Source organism: Crocodylus porosus, unplaced genomic scaffold (assembly GCF_001723895.1).
Source record: "Crocodylus porosus isolate Cpor-Errol unplaced genomic scaffold, CroPor_comp1, whole genome shotgun sequence".
NCBI lineage: Eukaryota > Metazoa > Chordata > Crocodylia > Crocodylidae > Crocodylus > Crocodylus porosus.
In genome coordinates this window covers 102,461,904-102,477,157 of record NW_017728943.1, presented here as the reverse complement: position 1 = coordinate 102,477,157, position 15,254 = coordinate 102,461,904, and the positions used below count along the sequence as shown (strand labels likewise).

General features: G+C 40.8%; 1 protein-coding gene across 3 annotated transcripts in view; it reads right to left on the bottom strand.

The window, feature by feature from the left end:
- Nucleotides 1–15,254, bottom strand: part of TRIM67 (tripartite motif containing 67) — a 53,494-nt gene that overhangs the window by 34,227 nt on the left and 4,013 nt on the right. For all 3 annotated transcript variants that reach the window (XM_019549892.1, XM_019549893.1, XM_019549894.1), the window contains exons 2-4: nt 9,392–9,487; nt 2,760–2,882; nt 646–756 (exon numbers count right to left, since the gene is read on the bottom strand). In XM_019549892.1, coding sequence (XP_019405437.1) covers nt 646–756; nt 2,760–2,882; nt 9,392–9,487 — 330 coding nt within the window. The remainder of the gene's footprint in view (nt 1–645; nt 757–2,759; nt 2,883–9,391; nt 9,488–15,254) is intronic.

Sequence of the window (15,254 nt, the reverse complement as noted above, 5' to 3'; positions counted from 1 at the left end):
TTTTTTTACAGTGGGAGTTCCTGGAGTCTAATTTTGCCAATGCAAAGAACCAATTCATACGTGCCACATGCATTTTCCAGTGCCTCAAAAGCCGTTGAGGTGCTGCAAAGTGCATGTGTGTGCTTGCCTGGAAGCACCCATAGTGTGCAAAATCCTTTAAATGACATTTACAAGATATCTTAAGCTGTAAATGATGGTGTGCTGTACAGCAGAAGGGCAGTATGCAAAAGAATGGTGTTTCACCATTCTAGTTAAATCAACACAGTGTCGTTACTGGTTTCTCACAGCGACATGTTGGAAGATTAAGAGATGATTAAGAGATGTGGTGGCCAAGGAGAGGAAGCCATGACCAGCTTCCTGATGGCATCTACATCATTTGTCTTCACAGAGAGGAACTTGTACAAAAAGAAGAACTGAGTTTTCTATCTCTTGTAAAGGCCTGGCCTCTCCTGAAACTATTATGTATGAGGGTGTTTTTTTGGGATGCAAACTTCAATCCACTGGGAAGGGAACGGAGCTTATTTCATACTGCCCATCAGACTGCAAGAACTTTGGGTCCTTATTAAGAGGGTAGTTGAGAGATGAAAGATGCTTATCCTAGCTGAGGGTTTTCTTTCCCACTAGAAAGACAAGAAGGAAATATACCTGTAAAAACCCAGAGGGATCATTCTCTTTGATTACTTCCAAACAGTATTCCATGAGCCCTGTTGACTGACGTAACTTCAGGGTACAGTGGTTTATCTGGTCCCAAACAACCTGGAAAAGTAGCATCAGTACTTCTGATAATCTCAGCTTTCAGAGAACAATTACATTATTTCAGAAGCAGTAACAGCAGGGAACAGAAGTGCATATTAAAGCTGTTTATTTTAGCTGCCATGTGGGCATGACCCTATCTATAACAGCTACATTTATTTGCTCTGCATTGTAAATACTGATAAGCAGTTTGGCAATACAGGGAATCTTAATATTCAAAGAAGATTAAGCGTTCTTGGCTGGGATCTGCTCATGGCCAAAGGAGTTAAGATCTCATGGGTGTAGAATCTCTTGACTGTCTTTGCAGCCACACTTCAACTTAACATTTTAATAACATTCTAACTTAAACCAGGGCACTGATATGTCATGTGCTCTGTGGTAACAGCTCATGCACAAGCGTTTATCTCATGGTAAATGGAATCTGAGCCATGACAGCTTATCCCTCTTTTGTTGAAGATTAAGCTACCAAGAGTCAGCTTTCACTTACTGCGGGGTAAGAACAGATAGATGGGCAGTTCCTACAGAGCAGACTGTGTGGTAAATCCCCATTCCCATTTGCCTCACAGGTCCTGGTTCATGTGCCCAGGCCCCCACTTTATTAAACATACTCATGATGAGGATTGTTTCTGTGCAGACCATAGTCTAGCACAGTGGTTTTCAACCTTTTTGCATTTGCAGACCCCTAAAACAATTTGCATGAAAGTGCAGACCCCTTTGAATTGTAAGTCTGGGTATTCAGATACTTTTGATTGATCATAGCCATCTTTTGCAGACCCCTTAGACATACTTTGCAGCCCCCCTTGGGTTCACGGACCACAGGTTGAAAACCATTGGTCTAGGATTCCCTTCAGAATCTTCCATTGATCATTGTTCCCCAGCAGATGGATTTCTAGAAAAAGTAATGGGACAGGCACATCTCATTTACTCTCATTTTGGACATGATTGTGCACTTACACTGCTGTAATGTTGCAACCGATGGAAATGTTGTATAGTAAGACTTATATAAGTAAGTGAGAGAAGAATCAGTCCTCTACTGGGATATACCAAATGTAGGTACTTGAAAGTGTGGGGTTTCTGAAATAATGTGAAGTAGATTTTTAAATTTCTGCTAAGATATTTCTAAAGCATCAACATTGTAATAGCTACTTGGTAGATACAAAGCTATGGCTTTGCAAGACATTTATTCTAAATCCAGTTACAATGTTCTTTTCTTCCCCTTTCTTTTATTTCTCTTCCATAGAGAGCAAATAAGACTCTCCAGGTGTAGCTCATTGAAATTTGGGGGTATTTATACATGTGCTTCAGGAGTGGGGGGTGTGATGCTTTAATTGGCATGGCTCCAAGAGCTGCACTAATTAAAGTGCCTGGAGTGCCTTGTGTATCAGTGTCCCCATGCTGAAAAAAGCAGTCGGGGCACTTTAACTAAATTTCCTTGAACAAGCTCTGTTTAAAGCACCCCACTGCCATTTTTCAGTGTGGGATGCTAATACATGAGACGCTGGAGTCTGCTGGATCATGGTAATTACCACGCTCCAGGAGATTTGATTAATCAAGTCTGCTCTAATATACTTTAATTACAACACATTGGAGCATCCTTACTGCAAGTAGATAGGCATCCTAGGAGTTTGAAGAATTAAGGAATGGGGTAAATCCTTCTTCAGGCAAGACTCCTTCTTTTGACCAAATCCAGAGAGGTATCAAGCACTGGGATCACTAACTGATGTGAAATTGGGATTATTTTTAGCACTTCTCAGCAGTCAGCCCATAAACTTCAAATAGAAGTTTTGCTTCAGTGAAGACTGGACCCGTGATTTAGTAAGTTCCTGACTTGTTCCACTGCACTCACACTTAAGTATGTTGCTCATCTGGGCCTGAAAATACATCAGATTTGGTCTGTGGGAATTATAATGGCATTTACTGTCATAGGAATTTAGCCTCCACCATTAGGGTATCAATGGTGACATTCTCTGGAGCAAATGTAGTTAGTTCATAATAGTTGTGCTCACCTTTAGTTTGTGCTCACGTTCTTTGGTAACTTTAGTGAGCAGCTTTGCCTTTTGCCGAGTTAATGCATCCACTAGGGCATCACATTGAGCAACAAGACAGGCTTCATATTCCAAGCCATTTTCCTGGAAGATGACAATAGTGAGATCCATTAATGAAAACAAAGTTTTACAACAAAAGCCATTATTTACTAAAATGTATTTTGCATTTAGAAAATGTTTCCTTTTAAGAGCTTGGCATGTCAAGTCTCCTTTGTGATTCCATTACAAGTTGCATCATTAATATCTGCTTCCTGTAAAATGCCTAAAGGGACGCTGTCAAGATGATTATACCATAAAACTGACTTAATGTAACTGCTTAACTGGCATAGGCAAGAGAGGACAGAATGTGAGGTCAGAAGCAAGCCAGAAGGGGTGTCAGTCAGTGAAATGATCACTGCCCTAGGGGAGGAGGGAGGCCTTGGTTTATAGCCCCTGCCTTCTGCAATGGGCAAAAACTATTCTGCTGCCATTTCTTTTATATAATAACTAACAAATGCAAAATTCAGAACCAGCACTGAGGACAGGAGCAGGGGTCAGAATCTAGATCTCCCCTCCCTTCAAGGGCAGTGACTATCTCCCTGAGCCATGCTTCTTTTAGCTTGCTCTCCTTCTAGCCCCTCTTGGTTGCCCAGTGGGCCAATTTCAACAGTAGGAGCTCTTGGCAATACCCAGAGCTCAGCCTGGTGGCTGGGTATTTTCCTGGGAAATAGGAATTGTAGGCATAAACCCTCTCTAGGAGAGGGAGGCCTAGAACCTGGGTCTCCCACTCCCTGGGTGAGTACCCTAACTAGTAAGCTGCTGGGAAAGAAAGATAGGAAGGTTCTCCTCAGCTAGTCTCCGTGACTTCCACAGCGCTATGTGCCTTCCAAAGGGATCTAGGTTCTAAAATCAATATATGTGGCCTGAAATTACACTTTCATAGCTCACATCATCTGTGGATGTGCTACTTACTTGTAAAGGTAAAGTTGGACTTGGGCCAAGGTGTCTGGCTGTTCTTGAGACCAGAAGAGGGAGAGAGAATTTAAGCTCTTCACACTCTTTACTCCAAACCTCGGAACCAGCAAAGCACTTAAATGCATCTTTAATTTTATTCATATATGTGAGTCCCATCAAAGTTAATTACCACACTGGAATTTTTTTACAAATACTGTGAGGCCACTCGGCCAAAATTAGATATATGTGATTGCCTTCCTAAGCACTTGAGGACAATAGACTCCATTTGCTATAACCACTAATACCCCTTGAGACATCCTCCACAGGTTGGATAAATCAGTAGGCAGTTTCCCAGGACAAGTGTAACTGGCAATGTTCTCCATTTTCTTCCTCTTGGGGCCTTAGTCTGGCAAAGCACTTATGCATGTGCTTGACTTTACAGGAAAAATTAGTCTGTCAGCAGACATACCAATGCACTTCGGGCTGTCATTTACATTTGTGCAAAGCAGAGAGAAAACACTACTTTTTTGCTTTGGGGAGGGTTGTGCCCATGAGCTAAGTGACTCCCCAGAATTCAAGGCAATGGAGAATCAGGCCCAGGGATCTCAGACAAATATAATCTTATATCTACAGTCACCAAAGGGCTTACAAGTTGGGGAACTATCCTGAACCAATTCATTGCTTTAACAAAGTTCTCTCCTGGTTCACTCATGAGACCTATGAATATTACTTTTACTGAATGCTTTTAGTTTTTAAAAATACAGGGACTATTTATATGTTGTGTTTTTCCATGTTGAAATCCCCCCCCCAATGAATTCATCAATTTCATTTCATTCTCCATTGCTGATGTAGAATAGGTTTAGATGGACATTTTGCTTTAAGATGCAAGGGCCATCTCTTCTATAAAGCAGTACCCCCTTTGAGATAGTTACCAAACATTTATACCATTTACTCTTTGCTATCTATTATTCTAGTTGACTTGATCCAAGTTATAGAAGGAACTGCTAAACAAAAAAAGGAAAATGGATGTAGCTCCATGGCTGATGAGCCCCATTCTCTTCTTCCTCACACCACTTTTACAACCAGTATAAATCTACTGACTTGGAAAGTTATTTCTGATGTGTACCTATGATAGAGCATCACTAAGCCTCTGCTCTCACCTGCACCAGTATGAATCAGAAGTATCTATGCTGAAGTCAGGATAACTGTCTCACTACAAAGAGAGTGTGAAAGGAAAATCACGGTCTCTGTGGTTATCTATTACATTAAAACTATTCTTTTCCCCCTTTCTCTCTTCCCCCCTACATTTCTGATTTTCTCTTCACCTCTGTGTATTTCAGGCTTTTCAGAACAAGTTTGTCAGTGTTTCTCCATTGTATTCCTTCTTCCTTTTCCACTAAGGGCTAGTAGTTTCTTGCCCTGGGAACTGACTGCACTGCCTATAACATTCCCACCCCGTGCTACCAGGCAAAGTGAACAACCAAACTGCAATGAGTTGGATGGCTGGTAAGCCCCAGCCCCTTCCTACTTGGTGTGTCCCACCTCTGCTGGGGTCCCCCTATCCTTCCATCCTCATTTTTTCTCTAACAAGTTGATCTGGAAGTGTTGGTTTCTGTCCAAAGGCTGCTAGAATGGAGTTTATAAGAGATGGTAATTCACCCTCTTCTACAAAACAATTCAAACAGGATGTCTTGCATTATGTCTCCTTATAATGAAAAGGAATGTGAGGCTGAAAGCAGAAGAATTGTAGCACCTGGGAGTGAAGGAAAGAAGTGAGAAAAATATAGTGACAGCAACAATGCCCCTTAGAGAGGAAAGAGATAGTGAATGCAGTGAAAATTGTGGACAGGTAAAGTGTTTGAGAAAACAGAGTAGGCGACTTGAAAGTAACCAAAGACAGGAGGAAGAAGAGAATCAAAAGAAGATATTAACAAACCCAGGGAGAAAGTGAGAATGGGGGAGAGGGGCAGGAAACATAGGTTGTGACACTGTAATCCCCCCCCAGGCAAAATAAGTACTAGCTCCTGTTAGCTCTGTTTTGCCCAGCAAGGTTTGCATGGTTATACAGCTTGCACTGGATTTAAATGGAATAAGGAAAACTACTTACATTTTATTTCATTTTTATAAATGTTTCTAAAATAGTTCTGCTAGGGGTAAATATGTTATGGGAGAGATTGCAGCACTGAGTTTACAGGTAACTTGACCTGAAAGGTATGTTTCTGAGCATGAATCTGTACCCAAGCAGTCCCAGTGTATTGGCTTGTTCAGATGTAATGTCTTAGTTCAGGCCTGATAAAGGTAGGCTGAAGATATAAGGCTCGGATCAGTTTTGGATCCAGATATTCCTACTAGCTAAAGGATGGATATTAGATCTAGATTTCTAGTTTGGGTACACCTCTAGTGTTTCAGTAAGGAGTACCAGAGTGGAAAATGTCTGGCCATTTGATTATAATTATAGCAGCATCTTTCTGCCAGTGTTTCTATTTGTATGCATTAAGGATTTTACAGCATAGCCTTATATTTGTAAATATTCACAGTTAGGTTTTGTGAAGGAGAGGAATAGCGTTTTTGTGGGGAAGGGTAACGCACATGATCAGGGACTAAAGGTTCTGCCACATGTTCAAAATCAAGTTGGACAGAAATCAGCTATAGAGTTGTTACACATTTTCAAGTACTAACTTTATAGTTGGTTGGCTTTTTTTTTTTTTATAGCTGGATGGCCATCCTTATGGTGTGTTAATTATTTTGCATGTGTGGCTGGTGTAAGTTTATTGTGTGATTAACCAGTTAATTGCATATTATATGTTAATGTGCAGCAGAGGCTTAAGGAGTCTTTCACTTCTAACTTAGTACTGCAGATCTGTCCCATATTCACAATGACTGGCTGAAGTTCATTATCACTAACAGCCATTTGGGAAAAAGGGAGAGAAATTGGTGGCTTCACACCAGTTCCTACAGCCAATTGTCCTCATTTTGTTAAATCCTAGTGGGTGCCTTTATTTGCACTCTCAGAAGGGTGACAGAGGAGTTCACATGCTGGCGGCATTTTTGGTTTAAACGTTTTAAGCACAATTTCATTTTAGACCAAATCTGGATTTTTTTTGAATACCTGCCTTCAATTTCTGTATGATGCAGGAAGAAGGGTAGCTGATGGACAAAGGGGCCAGAAGAAGAGTAGATAGCTATCTGTGTGCATCCCACAGAAGGCTTGCTGAAACAGAGCATTGATGAGATTCATACCATTCCTTCTCTCATGCCCTGTGGGGCCAGTGTGGGGAATCTTGAACTAATGTTGGATGTGCCAGACTGAAAAGGGCTATCAATCCAGTAACATTTATGAACACTACATTCCCATGAAAAAAGCAAATTTAAATCAGATTTCTTTTTCTGTGAAATACAAGTTTCATAGATTCATAGATGCTAGGGTTGGAAGGGACCCCAACAGATCATTAAGTATGATCCCCTGCCTAGGTGGGAAAGAGTGCTGGGGTTAGATGACCCCAGCCAGATGCCTATCAAGCCTTCTCTTAAGGATCCTCAGAGTAAGGGAGAGCACCACTTCCTTTGGAAGCCCATTTCAAATTTTGGCCACTCTCACTGTGAAGAAGTTCTTCTCGATATCTAGCCTAAATCTGCTGTCAGATTGTGACCATTGTTCCTTGTTATCCCAAGAAGTGCCCTGGTGAACAGAGCATCTCCAATCCCTTGCTGCGTCTCCCTAATGAATTTGTAGGCAACCACAAGATCACCTCTCAGTCTTCTCCTAAGGCTGAAGAGATCCAGGTTCCTCAGTCTCTCCTCATAGGGCTTGTCCTGTAAGCCCTGACCATACGAGTGGCCCTCCTCTGGACCCTGTCAAATCTATCAACATCATTCTTGAAGTACGGGGCCCAAAACTCCAACTGCAGTCTGACCAATGCTGCATAGAGGAGAAGTATCACCTCCTTGGATCTATTCGTCATGCATCTGCTGATGCAGGACAAAGCGCGGTTAGCTTTGCTGATGATTTCACCACACTGATGACTCATGTTCATCTTGGAGTCCACTATGACTCCAAGATCCCTTTCCGCTTCTGTGCTGCTCAGAGGGTCACTTCCCAGCCAGTAGGTGTGCTGGATATTTTTGTACCCTAAGAGCAGCACTCTGCATTGTCCTTGTTGAACTGCATCCTATTGTGTACTGTCAAGGTCTGCCTGAAATCATTCCCTACCCTTCAGAGCATGCACTTCATCCCACAATTTAGTATCATCTGCAGACTTGGACAGAATACACTTCACACACACATCCTAGTCACTGATGAAGACATTGAAGAGTACAAGACAGAGGACCAAACCCTGCGGGACCCCACTACCCACATCCTTCCAGGTTGATACTGACCTGTCTATTACCACTCTCTGGGTGAGATCGCTAAGCCAATTTGCCACCCACTGGACTGTGTAAAAATCTGTCACAGCCTCTTAATTTATTTATGAGGATGGGATGGGATGAGATACTGTATCAAAGGCCTTGCTAAAATTCAAGAAAATGACATCCACCTCTACTCCTGCATTTAAGCATTTTGTGATCCTGTAATAAAACAAAACCAGATTGGTCAGGCATGATCTACCTGCTATGAATCCATGCTGGTTTCCCAGCTGCATTATTTTTCCCGCTGGACTCCCACAAATATGATCCTTCATAATCGTTTTAAAGACCTTTCCAAGGATGAAAATGAAACTGACTGGCCTGTAATTACTCAGATCCTCCTTCCTCCCCTTCTTGAAAATAGGGACCATATTAGCCCTTTTCCAGTCCTCTGGGACATGACCCAAGCACTATGAGCACTCAGACAGCCGTGCCAGTAGTTCTGCTATGACACCGGCCAATTCCTTCAGTACCCTTGGATGCAGCTCATCGGGCTTTCTGACTTAAACACATCCAGTCCATCCAAGTGACTTTACACCAAATCAGCATCAACAGTTGGTGGGCTGGTGTCCCTTTGATGCCCAGCTAAGAACCCATTAGGAGACTTATCTTGACCCCTGTTCAAGACCAACGTGGCAAAAAACTCATTGAATAGTATTTTGTAAATCGTTTAAAAAGCATTGCTTAGACTTGTCCTTCTTATGATTCAAAATCCAATGATCAGAGCTGACCAAATGCACACATAAAAATAATTTGTCTCAAATAAATAAGTGAATTCATTTTGGCAACCAGCATTTTATGTCCTTTTTCTGTTTTGCCTCTCCACAAACTTCCTAACAAACAATTTTATAAGTGGGGTGTTAGAAACAGTACATTTAAAGAAAATATTTGACCAGACACAGGGAGCAAATTTTGAATTTGTAAATTTTATATCAAATTCCCACCCCTAGGAATTACATTCGTTCATAGAAGGAGTATAAGCAATACTATATGATCATAGAATTCAGTCAAAAACTAATCAACACAGCTCATATCCAATTTTTGTTACAAGAAACTGCACACAAACAACCTACAGGCCAAGAAATGTTTACATACATTACTTGATGAATAATTTTGCCTAACAAATGCATTCAAGAAAAGAGAAGATTATTTCAGGTTATTTAGGAATGGCAAAGGAGATTAAAGTCATTGAATAAATTATCCATTCAGTTCTGTTGATTATTGTATTATCAAAACAGCTAGAATTATGCAATTACCTGTATCTGCTGCAATATATTTTTCAGCTGAACTAAAAATTCTTTAGCTTCCTTTGCTTTATCTGAAACACCATTTAACGCCTGAGACAGCTGTGCCTGTAAGGAAAAGAATTCAAAAGAGTAAATTAGAGATAAAATGTAAATAGATTCTGACTAATTCTTACTTCTTACAATTAACAGCACACAAAAAGCTTACTTAATGTCACATGCATTCTTACATGCACAAAGTATTTTTCTTGAAAAGAATACATTAGGATTTCAATCTTAATTAGAATTAAAATGGGTAACTGTGTGGGAAGTCAAATATTATGTCTACATATTCTAAGTTAATGTAATGACTAATTAAGTCAACACTTACAAAAGCCAGCAGCTGCCTATATATACATGGAAATTATAGTCTTACTTTTATATAGTGGCTATCATGCTGAAAAATCTGGAAGTGCTTCCTGAACTAGCAATCTTTTATCTATAAACCTGAGATCTTTAGCTTTATAACATCTGCCACAACTAAGACATAATACAACTTTCATCACACAACCTTTGTAACATTACAAAAAAAGTTTCCTATGAGGCTGAACTTCTCCATGTTTCCACTTAGCCTGGAGGTGAATATTTCTGGAAAGTGATAGAAAAATTTCTTCAAACATTTTGACTTATGGGCTGAAAGTAGAAATATTTCAACTTGAATCTCTGCAAGACATCTTTAAGATAACATTTTACTCATGTATGCTTCAATTGGCTGGATTGCATAACTTGATAATTAAGCATCAGTTCTAACTGCAAGATCAGCGGATCTTAACTCTTGCACCTCTTTGTGCATATGCACTACAGTAATCTTTACATGAGCATGTGCTATCTCACAAAGCATAAAACATGACACGATTCCAACTAACCTGAAACACGTATAGCATCTTGTACAACTGTGGTTATGTAGTACCTGAAAAAGCTCACGTAAATTATTTCCCTGGACAGGACACATAAAGGCCATAAAATAGTAAATGGACCTTGGCACCCCTTCCAGGAAAAGCCCCAGGGACTATCATTCCATTATTGATGTGATAGCAGGGTCGGGGTCTAGAATATGTTTAAATGACACTAAGATCTGGCAAGAATTAAAGACTTCAAGAACTCAAATAATGTGGAATCTTTTTCACTGGAGATTTTCAAGAAGGGGCTAATTCTGCACCCATACAACAGGATAGACTAGATGACCTCTGTGGTCCTTTCCAAGCCCTTGATTCTATGATCCAATAACTGTAACTATCAGCTGTACTTCATTAATGTGGCAATGAACCAGGTCATCAGCTGCTGTTAATTCTTTCATGCATTGAAGCAAAGGGAACTAGGCCAATTTACACAAGCTGAGGATCAGGTTCTTGATCTCTTGACACAGTGTCTGCACTTAGCTAAATTTTTGCCTGCTGGACTTGCTAGGACCCTGTTAACTGTCCTTATTAGAAGATACAGCAACACATGTCAGCAATTGGAAAGCCTACTACCTATCATTAAGCCAATGGGTTCTGGGCTCCCTTACATTCCTAAGGATAAGACTTGGCCTTTAGACGGAGCGTTTTACATGGACAGGCACATAGCTATGTGTTGGTCTAGGAAGAGACCTGGGAATGAACTGTAACTTAGGATGTCATCAGTTGTTCCCTGGTTCCAAAGGGATTCCCAAGGGAAGAAAAATTCAGCAGCCTCAGAAAGAGCATGGCTTAGATCCCCTTTCTGTAAGCTCATTTCAATCTCAACCCTTGCTGGTCTCTACACCTCCTCTATCTCCTTCCCCTCTACTCACTTGATTAAGTGGAAAAGGAGAGGTGCTGGTTATGCAGCTCTTGACCTACATACCATACCTCAGCCGATCAGTCAGGGAAACCTAACAGCCCTGGAAGGGTCTTACTCACTGTGTGTAGTCTCATTAGAGCTAGGTACAAACTAGCCCTCAATGGGAACCAGAGGTGAATTTTGAAGGAAGAATCAGTTTTCTCTTATATTCATGGAGTCTTTCTACTTTAAGACTATTTATAAGGATTGCATTTGTGTCAAATCTGAAAACAGAACATGGTCCACTATAATTCACTTATAATTGATCTAACAGACAGAACAATAATTATGTTACATTAGAGATGCTAAATTCATCCATTTATTCATCCACCCATTCAAATTCTTAGTATTTCATAAAATTTAATGAAACAGTGTCTGGACCAAATCCAGGGTTATTGGAGCAGATCCATGTCTCTTGCAAAGGGCTTTATGTGCTACCAGATCAGCGTAGAATGTTTCACAGATTCATAAACGTTAGGGGCTGGAAGGGACCTCGCAAGATCATCGAGTCCAGCCCTCCTGCCATAGGCAGGAAGTCTGCTGGACTCAAATGACCCCCTCAAGATAAGCATCCAAACACCATTTGAAGTGGGGAGTCTGTTCCAGACCCTGGACACTCGGACTGTAAAGACATTTTTCCTTGTGTCCAGTTTAAATCGGGCTTCCAGAGGTTTGTGCCTGTTAGACCTTGTTATCCCTTGGGGAGCCCCAGTGAACAACTGTTCTCCCAGATCCTGGGGCACCTCCTTTTTGTATTTGTAGGCTGCCACCAAGTTCCCCCTGAGCCTTCTCTTCTCCAGGCGGAAGAGTTGCATGTCCCTCAGCCTCTCCTTGTAAGGCTTGCTCTCTTGGCTTTTGATCATGTGGGTGGCTTTCCTGTGGACTCTCTCAAGCTTATCCACATCTCTCCTGAAGTGGGGGGCCCAAAAATGGATGCAGTACTCTAGCTGCAACCTCACTAAGGCTGAGTAAAGTGGGAGGTTTTACGTCCCTGGTTTTGCTTGAGATACACTGTTGGATGGATGCCAGAGTTTGGTTTGCTTTGCCAGCCATGGAATCACATTGGTGAATAACTAGTCCTGAATGGCATGATGAAGATTATATCCATTTTCTATCACTCCTTTTGGTCACACCCCTCACCTTGCATATGGGGCATGTACTGATCATGCATTGGCCATGGGTGGTGGTGGTGGAGAAATAGGGGTTTGACAAAGGATGGAGAGAGGGGGCTGGAATGAGCCACTTTCTGCCACTTTCCAGCTGGCATTATGGTCCCAACTGGACAGGTGTGCCTCAGTCTCAAACTAAGGAAAATAACTGGCCCCTAATAGAAGTGTAATTCCTACTTCTCCAACATATTATCCCCTCCCTAACATCAGATGGGGAAGGGAATCAGATTCCATAGGGTAGGTGGAGCCAAATGCTACATAGGGTTGGTCCTGTGGTTATCACACCAGCGGTACCATTCTAAGTTAATCCAGACACATTGCAATCAACATGGATATTGATGTCACTGGGCACAATACATTTCGTCTCTGGCATAACCACCCCCCTGAAGAACTTCAATATGAATGTGATAAAGATATTGATCAAATGGCTCTAGATCGAACCCTTGCGCTCATTAGACAATTGTGGTTGTGCTAATGCAAGTGCAATATGCAACCCAGAAGGAGGCCCACTCTCTGATCCTTAAACCCATTTGAGATAATAGCCTTGTTTATCAAAGCGTTTATAAGATAGTTTTCAAGCAAATGGATTTAGCTGTATACTTCCCATTAAAATCAAATGGATTCACTTGACTAAAACCTCCATCAACTATTATAAAAAAGTGTGCTGTACACTCAGAGCTCTCTTTCATGTTGTGGAAGCATTTGCTTGAAGCTGAATTGCAAGTTACAATCTCCTTTGTCTAAGACAATTAATAATTCTTGACAAACATTATTCTATCCCCCAGTATCTTAATTTTATCTTAACTGGATCCAACAATCAAACAAGCTTCTGTAGATGGATAGAAAGCTTCTGCTCTTATTAAATACAGGAACAGATAGATAGTGTGGAGAACAAGTAATCAAATCTGGAAGGGCACAGAAACTTGTTTCTCCTCATTTTAGAGAGACAGGTGGGTTTTTTGTCTTATGAAAATAACTCATTCCTCGTTTACCATTCTTTTTGCCATCTGTCCTCAGTAGCAGATCAAGCATTGATTCAATCACCTGATATAAGCATCAAATTCTGATAGAGCACCTGAGTTTCTGTGAATGGGGTGCAGTTTGTTTTGGATCATTGAAGCCTGCATTCTAAATGGATATCCTTCCCCCAGTGTTTAGTCTCAGCAACCTACTGACCTCCCTATTCTCTGCCCTTCAGTTCTCTACACAGACCCCTATCTGATTCAAGTTTTTGATCCCACCCCTGCTACAAAATCATACATGAAAATCGTTATACATTTGCTTACATGGAACATACAGAGGTAAGATGTATCACCTTCTTTCCCCACACCCATGAGTCAAAAGGACCACAATCTGTCAGCATTATTATTATTACTATAGCTGATCAAGTCTCCCTTGTGACTGGTGTTGTAAATGCAATGATATTTCTTTCTAACCATGACCAAAGTTATAAGGCAGATTGCAGCATTTGAATACTTGTGTCCAGTTACAATAACGAATTACTTCAAAATATGGACTTGAGATGTGGATATAGGCTGGTGGTCAATAGTTGTTTCATTATAGTTATTTCCTGCAAATTATAACATTCTAGGAATATTAATGAACACAGAAAGAAGAAGAGAAGTTTAGTGGAGTCACAAAATGAGTTTATTTTATTTTTCCATTCTTATTTGAGCCTTTACCATGAGATTGAAACAATAAATAACAAGGGGAAATCGCATTCTGTGAAACCACTCTCTTAGGAGAAAAATGCAGTGAAAACACAGAACAACATAATTTAGTTCATTCATCTGACAAAATTTGTAACAAGAAGAGGAAATAATTTAATATGTATCTGGATCAGCAGGACAGTTTATCACACTGTTTCAAAAAGGTGTTAATCAGCTGTAGCTCAAAGAAGACTTTCATGCAACACAAATGGGTTTCACAATCTACAAAGGACAAACACCCCTGAATATTTAAAGCAATCATGTTCATCAGGGAGTCAGCGGGCTTTCTGATGGAAACATTCTCAAAATCAGATTCTGTCATTTGCATAAATCGCAATAGCTGTGAATTTATGATCCGCTGCTTATGAGTTAAGTGAATGTCTCCTGAACACACACGGAAATCAAGTTTTTCAGGAAATGGCTGAGTAATATAAGCCCCTGGCTGGAAAGACCTAGGCTTGGAAACACTGATTGAAGTACTGCTGGGGATGATTCAACTTGCAACTTTATGAGGTTGAAAACCAGAGTTCTATGCAGTTTATGACACATGAGAATTTATTTCATGAACCTTTAAAAATTAAAATTCTCTTTCCTATCAACAGATTATGGCTCTCAGTCACTACAGCTATACCTGTGCCACTTCCCTGTCATGCCTAGCACTGCTGCTGAGGAAAAAACCCTACATACAGGCATACCTTGGAGATGTTGTGGGTTCGGTTCCAGACCACCACAATAAAGTGAATATCGCAATAAAACAAGTCACACGAATTTTTTGGTTTCCCAGTGCATATAAAAGTTATGTTTACACCATACTGTAGTCTATTAAGTGTGCAATAGCATTATGTCTAAAAAAACCAATGTACATACCTTAATTGTAAAGTGAGCAAATGCTGTTGGAAAAATGGCACCGATGGAAAAATGGCGCCGATAGACTTGCTCGACACAGGGTTGCCACAAACCTTCAATTTGTAAAAAATGCAATATCTGAGAAGCGCAATAAAGCGAAGCGCAATAAAATGAGGTATGCCTGTACTTGCTTCTGTTTTTTGCTTGCACAAGTCTGGCAATTAGGCAGCGTATAAGGCTTGGAGGGGTCCTGAGTGCACACCCTCATCCCACTCTCAGGCTCTCCTTCCTTGCTGAAGTACTTGCTCAGAG